Genomic DNA, 19,743 nt, shown 5'->3' with positions numbered 1-19,743 from the left:
TTTATTTTCATAGTAAACACAAACACAACTTTTTGTCTTGTGTACACTCATTCATTAACGTGAGCTAAATACACAAATGCAAATGAACGAGTGACTGTATCCACTTCTTCTTCCTGACTATAAATTAAGCAAATTATCTACAGGGATTTATAGATTCTTTCTCTCTCTAATGTCTTTAAGTCAGTCTGTTTTCATATTAAAATAAGTTTTTGATTTGTGAAGGTCAAAGTTTAAATTTTTTTTAAAAAATTGCATTTTCTTACAGCCCACTCAATCTCTCAGTTTTGACCCACATTCCTGACCCATTAGTTCCAATTTGTTGTTTATTCATAGCTGTCCAGTGGACAATGAGGGTAAGCTGCTGAAGATCACTGCTCAGGAAGCAGACAATTCACACAGGGCGGTGTTATTTAAAAAAGCTAGTGGAAGAAAAACAGAAAAGGCAAAAAACGGTGCATAAGAAACAGCATTGAATGGATTGTGACTCAAAGCCCGTTCAAGAGATTGAGATTGATGAAGTGTGGGCAGCAGCTGGATTCAGTCCAGTTGTTTTCAGAGGAAAGACATTTTTGCATTTAGTTTTAAAACCAAGGACCCAGAGTCTGGAAGAAAAGCGAAGAGCAGGGGCGGATCTACTTGGGTGGCATGGGGTGGCATTTGCCACCCCAGCTGGCGACTATGAATTCAATAAATAGTTATGGCAAATCGGACATTAAACGCATGTCCGATTTGCGCTTAATGTCCGATTTGTTATCGAAATCTCTTTTTTCCAATTGAATGCAACACAATGTAATCTGACATCACCAGCTTGAATTTACCAAAATTAGTAACTATTGTCAAGGCCCTCTCTACTTTGAAGGCAATATTATGCAAGTAAAAATGGCGAATTTGAACAGCGCTTGTTATCTTCCCTGCGTTCAAGTTTTTTCTTCTCTTTGTGCCGTTTTTTAAATAAATGAAAGTGTGCGATACCGCCACCATCTGGTCTGGAGTGTGAACTGGAGCTAAGGCCGTTGATTATCAGGTTTTACATCACACATCTGAAAATGGATTGGGTACTTTCTTAAAAATTACATCATGATTATCATTTTTTTTATTGTATGCAATTTTAATAAATAGTAAAAGATTATTGGCACTTAAAAATTCATACTTTTTAGGTACTTAAAAAGTATGCATACATATTACATTAAACACACTTTAAAGGTGCCTAAAAGACATACTTCTGCATATGTATCAATTTTGTAATCAGGTTACTGCGTGATGCAGACTTCTGCCCAGGTCCCTCTTAAAAATGAGATCTGGATCTCAATGGGGTTCACGTGGTTAAATAAAGAAAATTAAGGCATACTTTATTACCCTAAAATTTACACTGAGATGTAATTTAAAACATACTGAAATTAATCATCTAAAGTAGTGTTAAGTAAATTTAAAAAAAAGATATTTTGAGCATATATTTTTAAATTTACACAAAATAGATTTTAAATATACTTGAGAAAGTGTATATTTACACTTGGGCAAATCTATATTTTGTTCACTTAAAGTATACTTTTATTTAATATATTAAAAGTGTATTTTGGTACAATTATGTTTAAGTGTGTTTAAAGTTCTAATTTCGAAATTGGTACAAGTATACTTTTAGTATACTTCAGCTATACTTATAAGCAGGGGTGAAAGTAGTATTAATTTCTTGGGGGTACTATGACAAACACACACACACACATTCAGTGGTCTAGATTACAACTCTGCTACGTGGCTCCTTGGTTCCATGTCCTCCTCTGCCAGTTGGATTTCTTTCAAAATAAATGTGTGGCAAAAAAAGTGAAGTTCATGTTATGTTAGGACAGGAGACAAGATGTTTCCATCCCTGAAATTATGATGCATAGAATCACATATCTAAGTCTAAACTATGTTACAGAGTAAACACTATAAAAACATGCTTTATCTGTGGCATTGTTCATTAAAATGGCACATTACTGACGTATTAAAATTAAATACGATTGGTACACTTAATGATATTAGCGATTAGGTAATGCATTCAGCAAGTACTTTTACTTTTAATACTTAAGTATTTTTAAAAGCCAGTACTTTTTTACTTTTACTTAAGTAAAATGTTAATGTGGTACTTTGACTTTTACTTGAGTACATTTTTGTCTGTGTATTTGTACTTTTACTTAAGTAAATTTTTTGAGTACTTTCTCCACCACTGGCAAAAAGAGCCTCAACCAAATATTACAAAACATTTTATGTAGATTTTTTAATTATCTTTAAGGCATTACGACACTAACAAACATAATCAGATTTTACTCTTTGTAATCAATCTACATAATACACACGTTCTTTTCAGATAGGAAATGAATTTGTTGATCATCTTCTAATTTCTTGACATGTACCAGCAGTCTGCCCCAACATGCGTCGCTCTTTAAATGGGAAGGATTCAGCTGCTCGGAGGTACACAAAAGTTCATCGGTGTGTTTCAGTGAGAGTAGGCAGGGCTTCCTCAGTATGAGTGTGTCTGTACCTTTAAGACAAACTGCGACGCAGCAGCGGTGAGGAAGTGAGAGAGCAAACTTTCGTTTCCCCCGTGAAACTTTTTATTTATACCTTTGAGGCTCTGCTTCAGAAACGGGAACCAACAAGCAACTGAGACTAGAAGCAGCAGAGAGGGGGGAGGCGTCCGCATGTCTCTGCCTGGCAGGTGGTCAATTTGTTCATTCTGCAAGAGAATCCTGAGACCGACGTGGTGAGTGAATTTTCACTGTTTTGTTAGATAATAAAACAAGGACGCTGTAATATGAAGTTAGCTGGAAACACGCCTCAGACTGTGGGGTGGAGCAGGTTTCAGGTTTGGAATGGGGCGTTTGTGCACCACAAAACCAGCTGCCATGGTACTAGTCCATCCACGCCTAATGACTTTATTATTAATGGAAAACAAACGTGTGCACAGTTTGTAAAATATTTTAAAACTTAACTTTGTTTCCAAGAGAAATTGTTCTAGCACAAGAGAAAACACTTGTACAGCTGAAGAAATAAAAAAAAATATATTTTTTGACAATTATTTGAAATTAATACGCATTTATTTAGGATGGGAGAGTTCTTGTTATATAGTTTTAAAGACTTAAGGCCTCCGTGACCTGTGAAAACATTTGGTCATCACTTCCTCATTAACTTTAAAGTCAGTTCCTAAAGCGCAAAGCTGATAGCTTGTGCACAGACGAAGTTTTCAAGAATTTTATGGCTTATAAACACATGACTTTTTGATGATCAAACCTATGGAGATATGTCTGATTTTTATAAAAAGGTCACGTTTTTTACTTATCGCTAAATTGGCAAATATTAATTCCATCATAGATCATTGACCCCTGATGGTGTTGATTTCTGATCTCAAGTTTTCTCCTGAATATGTGCTAAAATAGAAATATGTGCTAAAATATTCACACTCCTTGAACTTCTTCACATTTCATACATGTATTTTATTGGGATTTATCTAATAAACCAGCACAAAAGAAGATCATTAAGGATATGTTTTTATTTAGTTATACACAAAAAGAGAGAGTGAAAAAAAACCTATTACCACAGCATGATACTGCCACCACTGTGTTTCTGTGTCAGTTAATAAATAACTTTGTTTTGATTGGTCATTTGCATGAAAAGCAAATAGATTAACAGAAAATAAATCCCCTCGGACTGGATTTAGAAACCTGAAACAACTGAGTTTTTTCCTTACTTATTAAAAAATGAATTCAAAGAAAGGAGAAATTCCCACCGCTATTAATATACTTCAGGAAAGAGGTTATGTTTGAAAAATGGTAGGCTAAAATAAGTTGGGGGAAAAAAAAACTAATTCAAATGCAAATAAGGCTAACATTCAAACAAAACACAAATATAAGAAAAAAACTCTATAATAATAAAATTGAAACATCTGACAGGATGAAGGATGATTGTAATAACTGAAAGGTACATTGTCAAAAGGGCTGTTGCTTTCAAATAATTGTTTTTGCTATGTTTACTTATTAAAATGTGTCAATAATCTTTGATATCGTGTGTTTATTAGGCCATTTTTTTATTTCCATCCCTTTGTTTTTCTTAATTTCAACTTTAGAAGTAATCTAAACTCCAGGTATTATTAGTTACATTGATAACTTGCGTAGTAATAGGACTGTTATTTTTAATAACTGATTAATTATTTTGTTAATTAATTATTAACAAAATATTGGTGTGGTGGGGTACAGAATGAAAGAAAGAAAAAATCAGCAATTAAAACCTACAAACGCTAGCAGACTACATAATACATAAATGTGCCTCAAATTATAAAAAAAAATATTTATTGCTATTTCAACAAACCGTTAAATACAATTTCAATCAGTTTGAGAAGTTTTTTTTAATCTTGTGCACTGCCCTCTTTGGTCACCAGATGGAGGCAACTGTGGGAGAACAGCTCATTGAGGATGGTGATCAGGTTGTAGCGCCTCCCAATGGTGGCGCGGGCGAACTGCTGGATGTGGGGCAAGAGGGAGAGGTGAGCTCTGATTAGGATCAGTAAAAGATGCTGATTTCTTGACGCAAACAGCTGCTGACGTAACTTCCTTTTTCTGCTCAGATGGAGGAGTTTCTGGGCCCACAGGCACAGTACAATGAGGAGGAGGAAGAAAGGAAGTACTACAGAAGAAAGAGGCTGGGAGTCATCAAGAATGTTGCTGCCAGCAGCTTTGGAGCCATGATTGTGTACAGTGTTTATATGGGTGAGCTTCTATCCATTCTGTCCGTCCATCCATCCATCCATCCATCCATCCATCCATACATACATACATACATACATACACACACACACACACACACACACACACACACACACACACACACACACACACACACACACACATACGACTGAAAGGAGTCTCGAGGTGTTTGGAATTTTGGAAAGATGTGCTGGAACCTCAACAGAGAAAAGAGATAAAAACACTTGCATATAGCAGAGATTAAGATGTGTTTATATCATCCTGTGTTTGTTTTCTCTAGGCCTTTTACAGATGCAGCTGACTCTTCATTACGACATGACCTACCGTGAGGTGAAATACAGCAACCTTGGTCTTGAGGACATCGACCGGAAGATGCTGATGGGCATCAACGTGACCCCGATTATCGGCCTCCTTTACACCCCCGTACTCATCAGGTGGAGTCACACAGACATAAAGGAAACATGAATCCCTTTATCTTTATCTGATGGTTATTTTTCCCCATGTTTTATCTCCTTTTCAGGTTTCTTGGCACTAAGTGGATGATGTTTCTGGCCTCAGGAATCTATGCACTATTTGTCTCAACCAATTACTGGGAGCGGTACTACACATTAGTTCCTTCAGCTGTAGCCATTGGTGTGGCCATTGTGCCTTTTTGGGCTTCTCTGGGAAGTTACATAACAAGGTGAGGCGCAAAGCGCTAAAGAAGACAGATTTTTACTGATCTGTTTTGCTTCAGGTTGAATATAAGCACAGTGTCTGTGCTAAGGCGTTTTGGTTATTTTCAGTAATTTGAGATACTAGTATCCATAATATAGCACCTACTAGAGAAACTAGGGAAGCAAATTAATTACAAACAAAAAGTCACATCAAGTAACCTGGTCAGATAGCATTCATTATTCACTGTTTTGTGTATTCTACAAAATACAGCATAGTCGTCAGCAAAGAGACATACTTTTACTTTAACTTGAGACCTTTGTCAGTGGCAGGACTTACAAAAATCAAGCTGCTGAGCATAATGATGTTATATATAAAGGGGTGAAAAAAAATCATGGGCAGAAAGCCTACACGACAATGTTGAACTTACCTTGTAAAATCCCAAACTGGTTTTGAAAATCTTCAGTGGTTCGGCTCCTCGTGATGTTTTGGTTCATCTTAGAGCTACCGGTTCAGTAACCCATGGAGCATCCGGTGGGAGTTGTGAGGCCCTTTCTGTAAGAAATCTGGAAGAAAGGTCCTTTTCTGTGGAAGGTGTCAGTATGAGGAGCTGCTTCACTGCAGATCTAAAAATGAACACAGCTTTGCATCATTTGAGTTTAAAAGTGAAGCAGTGTGTAAGGACTGACAAGTTATGCCCTTATAGCGGACTGCCACTATTTTGGAATCAATTTGACGATGTGTTCAGGGTTTTAAATTGTGGAGTCTGTGTTGTCTTTTGTGTTTGCATTTTAAACTATATTGTTTTACTATTTGTGATGCGATGATAAGCCAAACTAGGAGCTGACTTTGCAAATTATCTTAGACTAGCAGAGTTGTTTTCTCTATAAAATTGTCCCCAGAAAAGGCATAATTTATCTATGTGTGTGTGTTTAAATAAATGTGAGCTGTTTTTTGTCGTAAAGCTCATTCTGCCACACACTCCCCTCCCCTCCTGCAGGATGGCGCAGCAGTACTATGAATACGCCAACTACAAGGAGGAGCACGTTCAGGAGCAGAGGAAGCTTCCAAAGGGGGCCTGCTACAGCTACATCATCACCTTCCAGTCCATTTTCTTTGTCATCTTCAATGTGAGTCTGTACCTTTGCCCCTGCTCTGCAACCGTTTTCCACCCGTGCGTCATATTGTGTAAAACCGACACTGAACACGAAGAGAAAATCAACGTAAATGTTTTTGTTGTATTTTCTTCCATGTCAGCTGAGCTTCGTCTTCGCCGAGTTCCCCATGCGTCTCGTCCTCCACGAACACCTGCATGATAACAGCCACGTTCTCTGCAACGTGAAAACATGTGGTAAACGCATCCTGTTTTGACTGGGGACAGATGAGGAAAGCACTGAAAATATTTCAGTCTGAGAATAGTTATGTCTTATCAACTTATTTGCATTTGATTATGTTTTAGCAGAGAGGAAAAACAAAACTCCAGCCAAAAAGTGTAACACATGGAGAGAAAAAATAGCTTAAGGCTCTTTATTAAGTTACATCATTTTTTTCTTCACCTATAGGTTTAGTGTTAAGCACGCTACATCATCCTCCACACTTATTAGCACTCCTGGGTTAGATGTGTTAAAAAAAAAATTCATATTCATAATCTCATCTCACCCTGAAAATGATAAAACACAGACTTTATTCTGCTCACTTTTGCTGTAGGTATCATGTAACCTACTGGTCCATTTTTGTCTTGGGTGATACTCAGAAAGGGGAAAGACAAAATAACATGTCAAGTGTTGAGGTTTATAAATTAGAAAATGGCTGCAAGTATTCACCTACTTCTTCAAAGTTGCACATATTTACAATTAAAATCAAAAATAAAATAAAATGGGAAAGAAAATGGCATTAAGATTAATTTAGCTTCTAAAGATTGACCTGTTAAGTAAGTAGCAAGCAACATTTTGTCAAGTTACTGTCAGTGCATGGGCGTTACGTAGGGGTCAGAGTTGAAACTTTAAAGTGTTTATTTCATACATCGAAGTGCGATGTGCCAAAAATAGTGCAGCTGGTACCTTTTGCTAAAAATACAAATATTTTCTGCTGTGCACTCCTGTCCTTTTTAGTCATGCAATCCTGTTAGATTGAACTTTTGTGTAACAAACATGCCAAAGAATGGACTCTACTGCAGAGTACAGCAAAGAATCTGTGATGCTGTGGGTCTGTTTTTTGTTTCAAAGGCTGTTGCATGAGTGAATGGCATCATGGGTAGTTTGAAATACTAAAAGTTCTTAAGTAGGAATTTAGTGGATTCTGTGAAAAAACTAAAACAATTATATTATGTGGTCTTTCAGCAAAATAAGTATCTTAAACTTGAGGCCAAAGCAACACAGAAACGATTCACTGATGAGAAAATCAACCTGGCTAAACGGACATTTTAGTCCTTCAGAAAAAAGCTAACCTCTTCATGAGGAACTGAAAACCCTGCTGCTATTTTCAGCCAGACTGATTTCTAAGATGGGTCTGCTCCTCTCAGGAAGTTCATCATCTGTAAACCCACATCAACTCTTCCTACAGTTGTTCTTGCACCGAGTTTCTCTTTAAACTGTTTTAAATTCAATCCATAAAGCCTTCACTGGTTTGTATTGGCTTGGGGTTCTGGGACTCATCTACAGTCGGTTTGATTGATTTTCTTAAAGTGGAAGTGCCCACTGAAGCAAATGGAAGTATAGGTCCTCGTTTCTCCTGCAGTTCATCCAATTCTATAACATACAAAGCCTTAAACATGAACTCTTTGAAAAGCCACCACCTCTGATAGTTTCCCTTTTTTTTTGTCACACACACTGAAACTAACTTTATTTATATCTCTGAGAAACTGAAAGCAGAATTTTCCAAACGCCTTTGGTGTAAATCTTCATATTTGCAGCTGTTTTCTACCGATCAAACCTGCCTTTTTATCCGACGTTCAGGTGCTGCAATCAAAGGCATCATCCCGGGCTTCAACAGCACCGTTCTGAGAAACCTGCCCCGCTCCATGCTGCTCATCGAGGTGGAGAGCATCCTGATGGGTTTCGCCTTCCTCGCCATGATTATTGTAAGAGATGCGCTAGGGAACAATTTTACATTATTCTTTAGATCAATTATATGATCTTTTTGTTGTGGTTCTTTTTAACTATAAAAATCTCTTTTATAGTTGTAATAAGAATCATTATTTGAAGAATGATCGTAGCTATTTAATGAGTTGTTTTAGTTTTTTTACACTCCACTCCTTGCATGCAACTTGAATCTGCATCTTATAAGCGGCAAAAGTCAAATACAGTTCCTACATTCAGTTGTTGAGATCCCATTAGACAGCGTGGTTATTATTCATTATGTGCAGCAGCACCGCTTCCTGTTTTACCCGCTGTTTTCAATAACAGGTAATTTGAAAGCTGCTGGTCTTGTGTGTGGTTACTTCTTGTTCTGGCGTCAAACATTTGACCTCAAGCTTTCTCACTGAAGAGGAGTAATGAGACGTAATCGGAAAAACGTAAATTACTCACTGTAAAATAGAAATAGAGCCGTAAGTATTTATTCTTTTGAGAACTTTATCACATTTTGTCATGTTGCAACCACTAACTTCAACACCAACTCCATAAACGTTTTAGGGCCTTTGGTGGCCGTAGCTGTCATGACTGGTTTCCCAAACAGTCCAAACTCCTCGTGATGCGGAGAATATTTACGTTACTCAGCATTACCTTCACTCAGCATGACCTATAATCAGTGTGTTTTCTTCCCACAGTTCCTGCTGCTGTGTGGCCCCGCCTACCGGCCGACGGAGGAGATCGACCTCCGTAGCATCGGCTGGGGGAACATCTTCCAGCTGCCCTTCAAGCACCTGCGGGATTACCGCCTGCGGCTGCTCTGCCCCTTCTTCATCTACAGCGGACTGGAAATGCTGTTTATCATCAGCGGGTTCTCACTGGTACTGAACTGAATGCGCTGATTTTCTACAGTGACCTGCCGGTTACATCCAGGTTTGGTCGTAATAAATGGTATAATTATCTTTTCCCCCCACCCCAACAGTCCTATGGCGTCTGCATTCTGGGCATAAAATCCCTCTGGCTCCTCATCCTGGTCTACGGCCTCTCCTGCTCCGTGTTCTCCCTCCTCTCTCTCAGCCTCCTGCGCTTCCCACGATGGGTGTGTCTGATGGGGGGCGCTGCGGTGCATGGAGTCCTGCTGGTGGTTCTCCTCATTCTGACTGTTAAGCCAAACTCACCAGAGTATCTGGGTCCCCTGCTGGTGATCGTGGTGCTGTGGGGACTCGGCAGTGCCCTGAACAAGACAGGGGTCAGCAGTGAGTATCTGTGATCATCCAGTTAACATCATAACTACGGCTGAAACGATTAATCGACCACTGAAATTATTTCTCTATCTATTTTTAGCTTCACCCTACATTTATTTTCTTATTGAAAAAAATGTATTTAATTATATTTGCATATTTTAATGTATTTGTAATACTGTGTAAAAAAGGGTTAAGTGGTTAAATTAAAAATCTGTACAAGGTTCTTGTTTTTTTATCCAATTAATCCATTAATTATAAAATAATTGATAGATCAACCAAATAAAATAATTGTTAGTTGCGGCCCTAGTAACAGCACAGCCACTCTTTCCATTGTAGATTGTTTGGTTTCGCATTTTTACTGATAATAGGAATATTAAACAGGCTAACATTAAAAAATACTAATGCACTCTTCACATTTTTAATCGATCATAATATAGATGCTTTTTAAAAAGGATTTTGAATTCTTGTGTTGCTCTTAAAATGGTTTTTCTCGTATAATTGTCTCTGTGCGCCCCAGCTGTTGTCGGCCTTCTGTACGCTGAGGAAAAAGAGCGCCTGGATTTCGTCTACACCATCTACCACTGGTGGCAGGCCATCGCCATCTTTGTCGTCTACCTCTGGTCCCAGATGCCCATGAGGGTACGTTTTAGCTCATAGTGTTTTCCTGGATGTAATCTTATATGCTAATATGTTATTTTATTAATCTTGTTGCCTCTTAGGCTAAACTGTCCATCCTGCTGGCTACGTTGTTACTGGCGTGCTACTGTTATTGGGTGATGGAGCGCCGCGTGGCACAGAAAGTGAAGCCTAGAATGCCTCGCATCCCTCGGCCAAGACACAAGGTGACCCATCTCTCTGCGCATGTGCAGCTGCTTAAAGGGAAAGCACAGATTTTCTAATGCAAAAGTTAGAAGCAGTTGAAATCTTATCTGCAATATAGTGATAATCCAGATTAGTTAGTCCTGGAGACTGATGCTAATGTTTGTTTTCAGTTTTCTCATGTTTGCCTCGGGGTGTTAAACAGAAGTTAATACTTTTTAACACAGGAAAATGAAGTAAGAGGCTGTGTACCTCTCATGATCTTCCTGTGCGAAACACAAACTGAGAACAGAACATGAAGTGTAATTTCAGTTATAGCAAATGTCTTATTTAAAATAAGCACAGAGGTGTTGGCATCATGTCGTGGGGCTGCTTTGCTACAGGAGGGACTGGTGCACTTCACAAAATAGCAGAGACAAATGTAGAGACAACTCAAAACATCTGCCATGAAGATGGAGCGTGGGTTCAGTTGTGTCTTTCAAATAGACTATAGACTAAACATGCAGACACATCAGTTACGAATGTGCTTAAAGACAACAAGGTCAATATTTTTGGAGTCGTCATGACAAAGTACCGAACTCATTAAATCAAAATTTGACGACAGGGTTGAAAAGATGTGTGTGAACAAAGGACCAGAACTCCAGCAAACTGTTGAGAAGCTTGGTGGTGATTTTAAACCGTATACATAAATCATTCATGAGACGGTGCATTCAGACTGGAAAAGTTTCATCCTTTCTGTTTTTTTCATACTCCTGATACCTTCTAATGCAGACATGAAAACTTGTTCACCTGATTGTGCAGGAGTGACTGAGGTCTCAAAATCACAGCCGAGTTGTAAAAACATCCAAGTGGAGAGTAAAAATAAAAGCGTATGTTTTTACCCTCAGGTGAAAGGCTACCGCTACCTGGAAGAGGACAACTCTGATGAGTCAGATTCAGAGGGAAGCGAGGAGGATGACGACGAAGACGAGGAAGAGCGGATGGAGGAGGATGAGCGCGTTGTGGAGGAGATGGTAGCAGGGGACAGGGAGGAAGGAGGCCGGGACGCCAGAGCCGAGGGCGCTGACTCGCCCAGAGCCCAGAGAAGCGGGGCTGAGGGTCGGGGGGCCCACGCGGAGGACGACGACGGAAGGGAGATATGACAAAATGAAAGAATGAGGAACAATGGGAAGCACTATGCTACTATAATGTTAACTGGCTATATATTTAAAGCAGAAAGGGAAGAAGGCCTTGAGCAGCGAAACTTTCTGCATTATGGTCACATCTTGGTAGAATCGTCTGTGGGTCGTCCTAAGAGCTGGTTAGTGCGGCCAGCTTTGCCTTTTTCAGACCAATGCAGTGGAAGGTGGCATACGCCTTAACATTTTACACATTTTGATGTATTTCTCTGGTGTTTTATGTGACAGATCAACACTTTTACTTCACATTGTTGCCCCACATTCATCTCCATTCGTCATCCCACAACCTCTGATTAGTCTAACTGCTCCTTCTGAAAAAAAAAAGCATCCCCACAGCATGAATCTTCCACCATCATGCTTCACCATGGCGATTGTTTGTTTCACAATTATGTGCTACTTTGTGTTGGTCTATCACATCAAATCCTAAGGAAATGCATTAAAGGTTCTGGTTGTTGAAGTCTGGACAATTTCACTGCTAATAGCACCTTAACAAGGAACTACAGCTCTTGTTTGGTCGATTTTTAAACATAAATGTTCATAAGTTTATGGGCAAACACATTTTTTTCCCCCTCATGTCTTAAAATGTTCTATTTTTACATGTGTATAAATATTTTGCAGTATATTGAGGGCTGTAGTTTCCAATGCCTGATCACACTCTTAATCTACAGTTTCATATCTCTTCAGTTTCTTAACCACATGTATCTTAGCAGATGGTTAAAATTCATAAACAGTTTTATGCCTGTTTGTTTTTATAAAGCTAAGCAGCTGCCTTGAGGAGGCCATGACAGTCTTTAAGGGTGATAAAGCCTTGAAGATAAAAAAAAAAAATACACACAAATGATGGTTTTTCAGATATCAGTGTTTTATAGAATTTCGTTGGAAGGAAAGTTTTAAAATCTTTTTTATCTTAAATGTATATTTTCTTAATGTAATGTTGATGTTTTTGGATGAGACTGTATGTTTCTTGTTAACATGTTCTGTCTACAGTTAACAATTTAGAGCACAATGCTTTCAGTTTTCTATCCGCTCAATTCGCGCTGCATGTTTACCAGATCTATCGATGAGCAGGCTCTTTTGTTGAATCTGGAGAGTACTTGGCTGTAAAAGAAAGATCTGAAAGAAACAGATTTGAATAAAAAAAAAAAAATTAGCAATTGATTTTATCATTTGAATAGCAGCATGAAAACTTTGTATTAACAGCAATTTTAAAAGAGCCTGCTTTATTCTGTTGAATGTGAATAAGACTTTTTTGTCGTTTTAACTTCTGTCTTGCATTAAGACCAGGATGACAGGGTGGCTGTAAACCTGCTTTTCTGAAGGATAGCAGAGAAGAATATGAATGTGCGCTTAGATTTAATGCAGTTCAGTATTCAGCAGTTCCAAAGGTGAACCAAGACAGACGGCTGTTTAGTTAGCAGCTTTTATTGCCATTGGAAAATTCATAAAATCTGCAAAAACATATAAATGAAGCTACTCTCATTTTCAAAACGTGCAACGATTCGTCTACAGCTGAGGTGATTTACTGCAAACAAGTTCAGCTACAGATTTTTGTGTTGAACTATAGAAAACATTGTATTTCCAAACACGGGCTGCACAGTGGCGCAGTTGGTAGAGCTGTTGCCTTGCAGCAAGAAGGTTCTGGGTTCGATTCCCGGCCCCGGTCTTTCTGCATGGAGTTTGCATGTTCTCCCTGTGCATGCGTGGATTTTCTCCGGGTACTCCGGCTTCCTCCCACAGTCCAAAAACATGACTGTTAGGTTAATTGGTCTGTCTAAATTGCCCCTAGGTGTGTGTGTGTGTGCATGGTTGTTTGTCCTGTTTGTCTCTGTGTTGCCCTGCGACAGACTGGCGACCTGTCCAGAGTGACCCCGCCTCTCGCCCGGAATGTTAGCTGGAGATGGGCACCAGCAACCCTTCCGACCCCACTGAGGGACAAGGGTGAAAGAAAATGGATGGATGGATGGATGGATGGATGTATTTCCAAAGGCACACACACTGTTCAAAGAGAACTCAAACTCCTGATTAGAACAGCAATGAGGTTGTGGCATCGCAAAAACATGCAATGTCTTATAAGTCAAGTCTTATTTGACTTGTAAGACATTTTTCTTATAAGTCAAGTAAAAAACATTTGACTTAAGAAAAACGTCTTGTTCCACGGGGAGATTATTTCATTTATCACTAGTACCTTTCCATCAATATTAAGGAGTTATTGACTTAAAACAAGGATCTATACTACCCTGAGAAGTTAATTGTACTAAGATATTTGCACTAGAAGGTAGATGGCAAACACTTGATTTTGTCGGGTCTCTCTTTGTGGAGTTTGTCTCTTTTCCCAGTACATGTGTAGGTTCTCACCTCTCACAATCCAAAAAAGTTATATTAATAAGTTATTCCAAATTACACATAGGTCTGAATGGATGCATGTTGTGATGGACTGGTGATCTTTCTTCCGATGTCCGTTAGAGACAGGCGCCAGGGTCTCTGCAACCCAGCCAGGACAAGCTGGTCTAGACGACGGATGGATGAATGGCATTCGCTTGTGTGTTCACTTTTATTAAAATTCTTCCTCTATCTTTGAGCAAAAGAATGTCCCCTCTCAGTGCTTTTCCATAGTTAAACAGACACTAAACTCTGCAGGATTTTCAAATGCTGCAAGGGGCATCTAACTTGTATCACTGACTGGATTAAGTCTGAAAAGCTGCACTTGAATTGAATCCAACTATTGAAAAGTGTTAAAAGTTTTTATTCAAAAAGTGCAGTTGCAGTCTTTCCCGTGACGCAGAAACAGCTTTGTGTGTGCTGTATGATTATACCTAATGGCCTCCCTTCTCCCAGATGAAAGCTTGACCTGTCACAGGAAGAAAATCACCGAGGGGAGATAATAACATTAATTTGCAGCTTTGGTCCAGATATTGTGCTTATTCTTTGTAATGCCGTCATCACATCCTGAGCGTTAAAGTAGAGCAGATTTATTGTTAATGTCCTTCATTATGCCTGAATCTTTCCTGCTGCGACGGGAAAATATCTGGAGTGCAGAAATATCTTGTTAATGACGACAAGTTGACTTTTTTTTCTTTCAGATCTGCTGTTGGGTCTTATAGAGATGTTTTGTTCTGCGGGAGATTTTTCAATGTCATTGCAGTGAAGCGCAGGTGCTTCCAATGATGAATCTGTCCCACTCCAAGCGAGGAAACATTATTGGCTAGATTAAAAAAAACAAACAAAAAAAAAACAGATTCTATTTTTATTTGGTTGGCTGGTTTTACACTTGGAGATCACATTTCTTAGTTAATTTCAGAGTGAATTTACACCTGAACATGTTATCTATATTCTATGGTGTATTAACTATTATGCACAACACGTATTTTAGTGAACTGAGAAACATCCTTATTGCACTGTTCCCCATATATTTTTTAGAGTTCGCAATATTTAATGCAAAGTTGCTCTAAAAGTTGCATTAAAAGTCCATTAAAAGTGCCAACTTTGCCTAATTTTGTAAATTATAATTTAATGCGAAGTTGGCATTTTTAATGGACTTTCAATGCAACTTTTAGTGCATCTTTGCATTAAAAGTGTCATTATTTACCAAATGACACTTCATGACAACAGTCATAAACATTCATAAAGACTTCTGTTATATTCATGACAAGTGTTAGTCATGTTTTTGACAGTATCATGTCAGTCTTATGCACATCCCTTCAAATAAAGTGTTATCCTGTTGTCTTTACTGATATTTCTTTTCTGCATACACTGAAGCAGGAGCTTAAAATAGATGAAAGCGATTACGTTTTGCTTACAAGATGTGTATTGTATTTTCTATTCACCCTCTTTTAAAATTAAGTGGGTAAAAAAACAAACTAAACACATATCTCCATGGAAACTCTGAAGAACAGCAAGTAAAGAATGAGATATAACTGATTCCTTGAATCAACTTTCAGAGTATGTTCAAATACCAGCACTCGCATACCAAGGACAGAGTTCACTGGTTTAATCAAGAAGAGCAAATCAGATATTTGACGGTTGCTCTCTCCTAAAATAAACTCTTAAAGAATAAGTTTGTCTTAGTCTTTAGGGTGTTTGAAATTAACTCTCTGTAAGAGACTAGAGACAGAGAGGAGCAACAAGTGATATCACTGTTAATGAATCAATAAATAAAACAAAAACAATCTATTTAAAGCTAATTACATGTGTAAGAAAACATGAGCACAAGCTGATACAAAAGGATCAGGGAAGCTGGAAGATTATGCTAAATACAAATTATCTATTTTTGCTTCATAGTTAATATAATACTAATTTTTGTGAATCAAAAATTGTTTATGTTACTCTTGAGATACCTGTCTCCGTTTTGTGTGCAGCTATTAAAGTTAATTAGTTTCGCTTCAAGACAGGATTCGTGACCGTTTGCAATGCGAGAAATGCTCATTAAGCAGATGTTTATTGCATGAATCCACAGCTGAATAAAAACAGTTTACCGAAGGATGCTCATGGGGCTTTTTATGTTTTAATAAGCCTGTCTGCTGTGATGATCTGCAGAAATCTAGTACATAAATTAGTCATTAGAAATGAGAAGCTAAATTGTTTTTTTTTTAAGAATACTGGTCCCACTCTTTGTGTTGTCAGCGGTCAGTACATAGAATAACAAAACAACTGAGAAAGAAGCTTATTTTTTTATATGTTTTCTTTTTCTTCTATATGCATCAGGTGTTTAAATTATCATTTTGAATGATCAGGTATTTTCTCAAAAGTCTCTTCATGTGTAACAGAATAAAACTTGCTGAATTCATCCACAGTGGCCCCTAAACCTGTACATGCTTGGTAACATGTTCTTCCATTTTCTTCTGATGGCTCCTCATATTTGAAGCCTTAGTTTAAGTTTTAATGTTCAGACTCTGATATTGTTGTGTCTCAATACTGAGGTAACAATGTACAAAAATATTATGTGAAGTTCTGTGCAAATTGTCAAAACACATTCCTGCATGTCCGCACTGTTTTATCTGCTCAGTCTAAACTTTATTTAACTTGTACAAAAACAAAATATTCCTTAAAACAAAGAAACTATGGCTGGGGTGGGGAGGTAGATGCTAGATCCCACTTGGTTTGTGTTGTAGTTATGGTCCAAAGCCCTCTGAACCAAACTGAGGTCAAGCTCAGGGGTTCTTTTGCTCAAGTCCACCCTGCTGCCGGTCTCGATACGAGGCTCCTCAGTGCCTGATGCGTTTGATGGACTGGATGTTTGGTGTCTGACAGTGGGAGCCCCAGTTCCTCCAGTGCTGATTATCTCCACTGTGCCTCTCATGCTCCATGATGTACCCTGGAGCCCGGCTACTCACAGCACACAAAGCTAAGGAGAGGCACAGCCACAAAGGGGGATGATTAAACAGACAGCAACAGGCTCAGGCTGATCAAGCTTAGACTGTTGAAGCAGTTTCAGCTCTAAAATGTGATTTTTTTTTTTCTTTCACTTTATTATATTTGTTAGAAATTGTTTAGCTTTTAAAGTTATTTGTATCATCTCTGTGTTGGGTATTTGCAAAATACTTTGTATTATACTTTGTATTACCATTGCAAAATTAGAGATGTCATTCTCACATGTAAAACATTTAGCAGGAACATTTGTGTTCAAAGCTCTCCATCATAAATCAGCAAATTCAAAGACTGGCTTTTGGAAAATAAATTATTATCCTGGCTGAAATCTTTTTAGATTATATTAGAAATGTATAACATCTAACTTTCCTCTTAAGCCAATTGTTCAGGCTGTTTGGAGGTGCTGGGTCTATGTGAAAGATACCATCACCGGTGAAATCGAAATCCAAAAAACCGTATTCCCATAATGACTAAACATGTTGACTCTACTATATGTATGAAAACATATTTTATGTATCTTCTCCCCTGAGTGGTTTTTGTTTTGGATGAGCAGATTTCCCCCCTCACCTCCAATCCTGTACGAGCTTCAACAACAGGATCTCTCTCAGAACTGAAAATGTGTTCTGTTTGTTGAGAAGTCAAAGCAAAGGGGCAGAGACTGACAAAAATAAAGTTAAAACTAGGACAAATGAATTTGTTTTGCAACACAGCGTATTATTGCATTGGAAGCAGCCGTCAAATGATGGATAAACTATAGGATAAACATGATCAAATAATCAGGATTTCTCAAAGCTGAGCCATTGACACAAAGCAGCACTATTCTTCTATCCATCCATCATCTTACAGGCTTATCCCTGGAGAGGTTACCAGGGGTGCTGGTGCCTATCTCCAGAGGTCAAAGGGCGAGAGGCGGGGAACACCCCGGACAGGTCGCTAGTCGCTGTACTATTTACACCAAATTCTGGCTCTGGAGTCTTAATGTCGCACCTGAAATCAAAAATTATTGGACCAGGTAACATTGATCTAATCTGTAATTTTCTGGATTTGGAGAACTGTATCCTCAGTTTCCTGTTTTAAGCTGACAGGAGAGTCACTTGGTGTGATTTTCACAGGGTTTAGATGTTGATGTTTGAGCTACTGTTGGCTTTTATATCCTCTTGACCTATTTTCCCGACACCAACAAGACAATTACATTCACGAAGCAATCAGACGGTCATCTGCAAACCCAAGGGATGCTTGTACATGAAAATCCCATCAGATCAGCATTTTCTGAAACACTCAGACCTGCACGTCTGGCACCAACAGTCATGCCACCATCCATCCATCCATCCATTTTCTTCCGCTTATCCGGGGTCGGGTCGCAGGGGCAGCAGCTTCAGAAGGGAGGCCCAGACTTCCCTCTCGCCAGCCACTTCTTCCAGCTCCTCCTGGGGAACCCCAAGGCGTTCCCAGGCCAGCCGAGAGACGTAATCCCTCCAGCGTGTCCTGGGTCTTCCCAGAGGCCTCCTCCCGGTGGGACGTGCCCGGAACACCTCACCAGGGAGGCGTCCAGGAGGCATCCTTACCAGATGCCCGAGCCACCTCAACTGGCTCCTCTCGACGTGGAGGAGCAGCGGCTCTACTCTGAGTCCCTCCCGGATGACTGAGCTTCTCACCCTATCTCTAAGGGAGAGCCCAGCCACCCTGCGGAGGAAGCCCATTTCGGCCGCTTGTACCCGTAATCTCGTTCTTTCGGTCATGACCCAAAGCTCATGACCATAGATGAGGGTGGGAACGTAGATCGACCGGTAAATCGAGAGCTTCGCTTTTTGGCTCAGCTCTCTCTTCACCACGACGGACCGGTACAGCGCCCGCTTCACAGTAGACGCTGCCCCAATCCACCTGTCGATCTCCCGCTCCCTTCTTCCCTCATTCGTGAACAAGATCCCCAGATACTTAAACTCCTCCACTTGAGGCAGGACGACCCCCCTGACCCGGAGAAGGCACTCTACCCTTTTCCGGCTCAAGACCATGGCCTCGGATTTGGAGGCACTGAGCCTCATCCCGGCCGCTTCACACTTGGCTGCGAACCGCTCCAGTGAGACCTGCAGATCACGTTCCGATGAAGCCAACAGGACCACATCATCCGCAAAAAGCAGAGATGCCATCCTAAGGCCACCAAAACGGATTGCCACCTTCAAAGTTAATTATATCTTATTCTTCCTTATTCTGATGATAGGTTTTCAGTATGTCTAGTTGTGCTAATGGTCTACTTTAATATTTTTGTAATCAAACAATTAAATAGACGTGGTTCTTAAAGTGGCTAATGAAGTGAATGTTTATAATTCAATTAACTTATGTAACGCTGCAATAAACATGTGAATGTTGGTCTTCTTCTTACAACTTGCAGCTGCACCAAATTTTAATTTATTTTCCTCGGTTTTAGTTTATTATGTGAATGCAATGTGCTCTGATTACTTTCTCAAGACACCTGAGAGATATCATTTTAATTGTTTTGTACATTAACTTCCTCTTTTCTGTATCCACTGTCTACGTTTCTCTTAGAGTAATTCTTTTGAAATACCCATAAAAACACAAAAACACTTTTGTTTTAAACTCACCAAATGACTTAATGAGTGTCGCTTTGTAGATAAAAGAGCGTTTGAGCTCCATTATGCTGAAAAGTGACTCAGCGGGCCTT

At 39.2% G+C, this 19,743-nt stretch overlaps 1 protein-coding gene and 1 long non-coding RNA gene across 3 annotated transcripts in view; one reads left to right on the top strand and one right to left on the bottom strand.

Moving 5' to 3' along the window:
• The first annotated feature begins 2,497 nt into the window (after window positions 1-2,497).
• On the top strand, window positions 2,498-15,432 carry unc93b1 (unc-93 homolog B1, TLR signaling regulator). Its single transcript, XM_008407805.3, has 13 exons — window positions 2,498-2,740; window positions 4,412-4,516; window positions 4,598-4,739; window positions 5,017-5,170; window positions 5,257-5,418; window positions 6,391-6,520; window positions 6,648-6,741; window positions 8,345-8,469; window positions 9,157-9,339; window positions 9,441-9,714; window positions 10,220-10,341; window positions 10,422-10,544; window positions 11,409-15,432. Exons 2-13 carry the CDS (start codon window positions 4,412-4,414, stop codon window positions 11,661-11,663), a joined length of 1,869 nt encoding a protein of 622 aa, XP_008406027.1. The 5' UTR covers window positions 2,498-2,740; the 3' UTR covers window positions 11,664-15,432.
• LOC103464017 (uncharacterized) overlaps window positions 12,726-19,743 on the bottom strand; it is a 50,072-nt gene continuing 43,054 nt past the window's right edge. The window contains exon 5 of one of the 2 annotated variants that reach the window (XR_533574.3): window positions 12,726-12,812. This is a non-coding gene — a long non-coding RNA (uncharacterized LOC103464017). The remainder of the gene's footprint in view (window positions 12,813-19,743) is intronic. The other variant, XR_001776841.2, reaches the window with a different exon arrangement.

Source organism: Poecilia reticulata, chromosome 1 (assembly GCF_904066995.2).
Source record: "Poecilia reticulata chromosome 1, P_reticulata-male-v2, whole genome shotgun sequence".
Lineage (NCBI taxonomy): Eukaryota > Metazoa > Chordata > Actinopteri > Cyprinodontiformes > Poeciliidae > Poecilia > Poecilia reticulata.
This window is presented reverse-complemented; position numbering and strand designations above follow the sequence as displayed.

Excerpts from the sequence above, each read along its gene's own strand:
- unc93b1 (XM_008407805.3), top strand. The coding sequence starts at position 4,412 with ATGGAGGCAACTGTGGGAGAACAGCTCATTGAGGATGGTGATCAGGTT. Across the intron at positions 4,740-5,016 it reads TGTGTACAGTGTTTATATGG|GCCTTTTACAGATGCAGCTG; the intron begins GTGAGCTTCTAT and ends TGTTTTCTCTAG. Across the intron at positions 6,742-8,344 it reads CTGCAACGTGAAAACATGTG|GTGCTGCAATCAAAGGCATC; the intron begins GTAAACGCATCC and ends TCCGACGTTCAG.